The sequence below is a fragment of the Macrobrachium rosenbergii genome, chromosome 57 (genome assembly GCF_040412425.1).
Source record: "Macrobrachium rosenbergii isolate ZJJX-2024 chromosome 57, ASM4041242v1, whole genome shotgun sequence".
In the NCBI taxonomy this organism is placed as follows: domain Eukaryota; kingdom Metazoa; phylum Arthropoda; class Malacostraca; order Decapoda; family Palaemonidae; genus Macrobrachium; species Macrobrachium rosenbergii.
Window position 1 is genome coordinate 1,140,001 of NC_089797.1, and position 7,500 is coordinate 1,147,500.

Genomic DNA, 7,500 nt, shown 5'->3' on the forward strand with positions numbered 1-7,500 from the left:
ATATATATATATATATATATATATATATATATATATATATATATTATATATATATATATATATATATATTGGTTTTATAATTTATAGTTCACTCATTTGACAGTTTAGTTTGATTATTGTCACTGATGAAGAAGTCTTTATGTCTCAGGAAAAATCGGATTTTCAAAATCTAATGAGTAAAACTAATCTAAATTCAGTTCTATTTCTTTGATTGAAGTTACCTGATGCATTTTTCGTAAATAGAAACCTTGCTTTTGCTTGAAATTAGCAGATATATATCCGTCGTGTCTTTACACTAACGCACTTACTTAAAAATATTTTGTCTTTGATTATACTTTATGTAATTGTCAGTAAAATGTGAATAATGAGTCTGCCTTAAGAAGAATATAATTTACTTGGAACCCTTAGTACAATTCATCGTCATTTTAACCGATATATCAGCGGTGTCTTTGCATAAACGTACTTAGTAATTAAAAATTTTATCCCTTTGATTATACTTCATGTAATTATACGTAAAACTTGAATAATGAATCTGCCTCCTCACGAAATGCCCTGCACCCAAAGTTTAACGACCTGGAATGAAAATATACACCTGTCTCATTAAACTTGGGGCGTACAATCCCCCGCGAACCGTTTACGGATGCAAAATTTATTCATATATTCCTCGTAGGAACGACGTGCTCATTGCTAGCGTAATGCTTGCGTCATTTCGGCCGAGTGTAAACCGTTATAATATTCATCATGACCTTCGCATTTTCGTCATTCAGCCGCCATTACTCACGTTCGCCCGTCTCGCTAGATCATCTCTCTGTTATAATCCTTTTTTTTGTTAAGGGTTATGATCCTTTTAACCGCTCCCCCCCCCTTAAATCCTCCTTTAAGCCCCCCCAACACCCAACCCCTCCCCTTAGGGAATCCTTGTCATCCTAGCGTGACTTCATTCTGGAACTGAGGTCGAGTCAGATATCTGGGATGAAGTTGCTATACTTTGAACTTTAGGGTCCATCCTTTCAATATATCATCCTCCTCATCCATCCAGTCAGCTCGGATACCATCTACCATCCTTCAATGTGTCATCAAACTCATCCACTTCAGTCGACCTGAATATCAAAAGATTCACCTCATCCTAACATCCAGTAATCCTCCATCTTCAATATATCATCCTCCTCATCCACCCAGTCAGCTCGGATACCATCTTCCACCCTTCAATATATCATCAAACTCATCCACTTCAGTCAACCTGAATTTCAAAGGATTCACCTCATCCTAACATCCTATAATCCTCCATCCTTCAATATATCATCCTCCTCATGCACCCAGTCAACTCGGATACCATCTTCCATCCTTCAATATGTCATCAAACTCATCCACTTCAGTCAACCTGAATTTCAAAGAATCCACCTCATCCTAACATCCTATAATCCTCCATCCTTCAATATATCATCCTCCTCATCCACCCAGTCAACTCGGATACCATCTTCCATCCTTCAATATGTCATCAAACTCATCCACTTCAGTCAACCTGAATTTCAAAGAATCCACCTCATCCTAACATCCTTCAATATATCATTCTCCTCAACCACCCAGTCAACTCTAATTTCATTTTCCAGTTATGACAGAGAATCTCCTCAGTTATGCATCACAGTCAAAAGCCATAACTGGAACCGAATTGCTCAGTCTTCGAGGCATCTTTTGAGTTCTTATGATCACGGGGGGAAATTGAAGACGCTCGACCACGCAGGCCGTTATAGAATGCCTTCCGCAGTCAGCCGTAAAAAGATTTATAGGCGGAGAGCTTTCGCTTTTTATAGTCCATAATCTTGCGGCTCCGAGTTTGCCAAAAGAATTTCGATAAGGAGGTTTCCCAGTCGAAGATGCGATTTGCAGCGGGCTGTCGTCCATCGAGATGCAGGTGGCCACCGACATTTGACTTTGTAGGGGGTGGTAGCGCCGTCAGTGCACCTTACTCAGCGCACTCCTTTTGCTGTTCATAAGTTCATATTCCCTTTCTTCCATCTTAATTTCCTCCACCCTCTTCTGACAATTGTTTCAGAGTGCCACTGCGAGGTCTTCCTCCTGTTACACTTTGAAAACCTTATCATAGGTCCCAGCGCTTGGTCTTTGGCCCGAATTTTATATTCCATTCCATTCCACCAATCGTTGATTGACTGATTGATCTACATTGGAAACGAGCGTCGCGTGATCACCATTATCGTTCATATCTGCCGTAATGTCGACCCACTTTTTAACTATTTTCAAAATCTGTTAGATGAAAATTTTGTTCCTGAATAAGTTCAGCATTACGAGATTTATTCGTGACAAAAATCGGTGCCAAGGATTTCGTTATTAACAATCGCACAGTTTTCACTTAATATATATGTCCTCTAGGTAGTCCTTTAACGAAAAAATATCTTTTGAGAACCACGCATTATTATTATTATTATTATTATTATTATTATTATTATTATTATTATTATTATTATTATTATTATTATTATTATTATTATTATTATTATTATTATTATTTTCGGTTTTAGTGATTATAATCATTTCAGCAACCGCATCATATTCATCATCATTATGAACTGTCATCCATTCAACTTCATATTTTATGAAGGCTATAACATTTTAAGCTCTACTTTCAATATTACCTCTTCCACTTCTTTATCTCAGAAATATCCTCTGCTGTATCTTCCATTCCTCAATAATTATGCTCCGGATGTTATCTCCAGTCGAATTTCCTGTTCATTATACATATTAATAAGATCTCTTACAATTTGTGTACCTGGGGTATAGATAGATACCTGTGGCTGGATTTAAATTTCCTGTGCCAATGTTACTGAATAGATTTCTCACATTTACTATCTGAAAACCACTTTAGATCTGACTCTACCTGACCTCAGTGGTTATTAGTAAAGGGTAAGTCCACACTACAGTAAAACATGTCATGAAAACAAGTTGGTGACTTATCGCATACATATCACAAATAGGTCGCATACAGGTTAATGACTCATCAGCAGTTCTTACCAGTACTTCATAGGAATATCCATTAATAGCCTAAAATAATCATTTTCCACATGTCGTCAACTTATTGCATACATATCAAAAACATGTTGCATACAAGTTGAGGACTCATTAGCAGTTCTTACCAATACTTCATACGATTACCCAGGAGTAGCCAAATATAATAATTTTCCAGTTGTGGTCGTTGACATACACATGTCGTCAACTTCTTGCATACATATCACAAACAGGTTGTATACAAGTTAACGACTCACTGGCAGCTCAAACCGGTCCTTCATACGATCATCCAGCAGTAATCTCAAATATTCATTTTCCACTTGTGGTCGTTGACTTGCACATGTCGTCAACTTATTGCATACATATCAAAAACATGTTGCATACGAGTTCATGACTCATTAACAGTTCTTACCACTACTTCATACAATTATCCAGCTGTGTCCTAAAATATTCGTTTTCCACTTACTGTCGCTGACTTACACATGTCGTCAACTTATTGCATACATGTCACAAACATGTCGCATACAAGTTAACGACTCATCGGTAGCTCAAACGGTCCTTCATGCCATCATCCAGCAGTAACCAAAGATTCGTTCTCCACTTACGGTCATTGACTTGTTTTCAACCTGTTTGTGATATATTGGTGAAAAGTTGTCGACAAGTTAACGACAAATTTTGCTGGAGTTTGGACGCACCTAACTCGCCAGCAGGGCCTAGCTGCTGTGAGGTTACTGCAGCGCTGGGAAGTCAGCACTCATGGGGTTAAACCACCCGTATCACAAAACCTCAAATCACTATCCACTTTTCTTTGATAGGTGCTTTTGGCTTTGATAGATAACATTATAAGTCTGGCACTTAAATATTTACTAAGCTCATGTTTATCCACTGATATAAAAGGAGTTTTAACCCGGTTTGTGCAAAGTCGTAATGAATTCTACCCAATAATTCGATATTTCTTAATCACACTTCGTGGAAACTGAATCCTACGCGTTTGAAGGACTTAACAAATAGGAATTTAAACAAAAATATACGTATTAATACTCCTATATTGATATATAAGTATTTCGAAATTGTTCACCCTGATAAATCAATGCATCTTGATAATACCTCGTGGTAATTGGTAATATGCGTTGTAACGTCTTAATAAATGATAAAATTTCCTAATTATTTATGTTATTAAGCCTAATTTGTTATATAATTTTTTTTTCAAATTGGAGATTTTGAAAGACGGGTTTGTAAGTTTATCAGTGGAAAAAAAATACCTCAGTGGTTATTTATATAATTAAATCACGAAATTTCTTTAATATTCATATTATTAAATCAATTTTGATATATAAATTTTTATGAATGGGAGTTTTTGGTGAGAGTTTGTAAGTTTATCAGTGGATACAATGCCTAATTGATAATTATATAACTAAATTATGCACGTCACAGGTCTTGATAATTTATTAAAAAATGAAAAAGTGATATTTATATAATCAAATAAGACACGTCACATATCTTGATTACTTAATAAAAGATGAAAAAAGTGATATTTATGTAATTAAATCATGCACACCACAGGTCTTGATAATCAACAAAAACATAAAAAAATTATTTTTATATAAATAAATCGTGCACGTCTCAGATCTTGATAATCAATAAAAAAAAAAAAAAAAATTATAATTATACAATTAAATCATGCGTATTACAGGTCTTGATAATTGCTAATAAATAAAAGAATGAAAAAAACGATGCTCATTATAGGTCTTGATAATAAATAAAAAATGAAAAAAAGTGATCTTTGTATAATTAAATCATGCGTATTACAGGTCTCGATAATTCAATAAAAAAAATGAAAAATTAAAAAAAAGTGATTATTTACCGATTGGCCATGAGAACGCCCCACCAACAAAAACCTATCGACGTAACGGCTGAACGGAACGCTATCCCCGTAACAATGAGGCGTAACGGCAAGTAACGTCAAAGCAACGCCTGCGAATTAGCGCCCTAGTGTAGAGAATGCTCGACTGAGGACTCATCTTCCCCCCATGCGCTACCGGAGAACCGCTAGGCTATGTGAACGGCTTGCGGTAGCGCGGAAATCGTGTGTGGGCGTGTGTGTGTTTTTTCAAGTGTATGTTGAAGTGTATGCTCGCGCGCGCGTGCACGCGTGTGTGTGCGTATGAAAGAAACACCCACTGGAACCATGACGGTCAACAGCGGCCCGAAAGTGTCGAGCGAGATTGAAATCGACGAGTACAAAGTTCACGATTCTAATCCCAACTCCGTCAAGTCCAGGTGAGTGCGACAGGTAGGATTGGTCTCTCTCTCTCTCTCTCTCTCTCTCTCTCTCTCTCTCTCTCTCTCTCTCTCTCTCCAGCAACCCCACAACTAGAGTTCGTGTCTCTGGTCATTTTTGTGTGTGAGTGCATTTGTTCAGTACTGTTTATTTCTCTCTCTCTCTCTCTCTCTCTCTCTCTCTCTCTCTCTCTCTCTCTCTCTCTCTCTCTCTCTCTGCTCAGCAACCTGCAAGCAAAGTACGTGTATCTGACAATCTTTCAATGTGGGTGCATTTCTTCAGCTCTCTCTCTCTCTCTCTCTCTCTCTCTCTCTCTCTCTCTCTCTCTCTCTCTCTCCCCAGCAACCCTCAGTCAAAGTACATGTATCTAGTAATTTTTTTGTTAGTACATTTGTTCAGTTCTCTCTCTCTCTCTCTCTCTCTCTCTCTCTCTCTCTCTCTCTCTCTCTCTCTCTCTCTCTCTCTCTCTCTCTCTCTCTCTCATATATATATCTTTCTGATAATCTTTCAATGTGGGTGTATTTGTTCAATTCGCTTCTATTCCTGTATATCTCCTTCTATTTCTGAACACCCACACAGGGAGTTGTGGGGGTTGGGGGGGGAGGGTTGGCCAGCCTCGACATGGCCATTCCCCCACTCCCAGGGGTGGGGCAGGAACTTGGAACTTATCTGCAGGTAATATCTCTTTGCCATAACAACTCCCAGCTTCATAACAGTTATCTAATACTCTCTTCCCGAGGGCTCACGTTCGCATGACACCGACGTGGGAACACTTGTTCAAAAAAAAAAAAAACACCCACTGAAGAACGTGCAGTTAAGTAACTGCTCGGAACCTTAGCTAAATATGAAACACAAGTTATGAATTCTGACATTTTCATCACATTTTGACAGACAGCTCAAATAACTGCTCAGAACCTCAGATAAGTATGAAACACAAGTTTTAAATTCTGACTTTTTCATCATGTTTTGACAGACAGCTCAAATAACTGGTCAGAACCAAGGTAAATATGAAACACAATGTATAAATTCTGAATCTTTCATCACATTTTGACATATAGCTCGAATAACTGCTCAGAACCTTAGCTGAGTATGAAACAAGTTTTAAATTCTGACTTTTTCATCATATTTTGACAGACAGCTCAAGTAACTGCTCAGAACCTCAGCTAAGTATGAAACGCAAGATTTAAATCCTGTGTAATATTAATTTTGCATTTTTTTCGCATCTGGGCTCACGCTTGTGTCTATTTCTCAATGGACAATTGGTAGGTATGTCGTTATGGTGTCACTAGGAACAAATTGCCTACTTTGCTTATAACCTGTAAATATTTCACGTTGGCCAAAACAATTCACATAGAAACATGACGATAGCTGATAAATCTAGTGGACTGCTTGAATGAAAGTGACTTTATAGGTAGAATGAACAGCCTTTTGAGTTACGAAAATGTATAAAAGATTCAATAAAAATCCCATGGACTGAGAATGGTTAATTGAAAAAAAAAAAACTGAAATAAATTTAAATTGAACAAATAGGATTAAATGGTTTTGCTTAACATCACAACTTTATCACAGGCGTTTAAATTCTTTAGCAAAACAAGACATTTTCCCACCATTCTAATAAACAGCTCCGTCAGCTCTGCTCAATAAAATTTATAAGAATATTTGAATAATATATAAGTTAATTTCCACGTAATATCCTTATTCACCAAAGTCAACACTGATGATTCGCTGGAAATTTTATCTGATAACCTTGGAAACAGACAGCTGGGTATACCGTTCTTTAGGAGTAAATCAATACACGTGGTTCAACCATGCGTACAAGGCATGAATTTCAAACGATCAGGAAATATTACCTTCATAATTCATTTTGGTGTGACCATGGGAATTCTCGTATCGCCAGGTTTAAACTATACATATACATGGGATGGTTTGAGAACAGAATATTAAGCAGGATTTAATTTTTACAATGTAATATTATTTAGCCATGTTGGCGACATATGTATTTGGCTGGGAAACGAAAAAGTAAGGAATTTTTCGTACTGATTGAATGAATTAATGACAAAGGTAGAATTTGCTGTGATGGAAAATAGTCTATTCTTTATGGATTACTGAGCATAAAGCAATCAATTTAGATTAAAATTTAGTGTATACGGAAAATTTTGCAGTATTTTTTCCATATGCATATTTTTTCAGTTCACGGC

General features: G+C 36.8%; 1 protein-coding gene across 4 annotated transcripts in view; it reads left to right on the plus strand.

The window, feature by feature from the left end:
- LOC136837101 (calpain-9-like) overlaps positions 1 to 7,500 on the plus strand; it is a 296,927-nt gene that overhangs the window by 178,235 nt on the left and 111,192 nt on the right. Inside the window, exon 2 of one of the 4 annotated variants that reach the window (XM_067101717.1) lies at positions 4,833 to 5,301. The exons of 2 other annotated variants lie outside the window; for them this stretch is intronic. In XM_067101717.1, coding sequence (XP_066957818.1) covers positions 5,186 to 5,301 — 116 coding nt within the window. In that variant the 5' untranslated portion in view covers positions 4,833 to 5,185. Of the gene's footprint in view, positions 1 to 4,247; positions 5,302 to 7,500 lie in introns of those variants that run through there. One more of the 4 variants, XM_067101716.1, reaches the window with a different exon arrangement.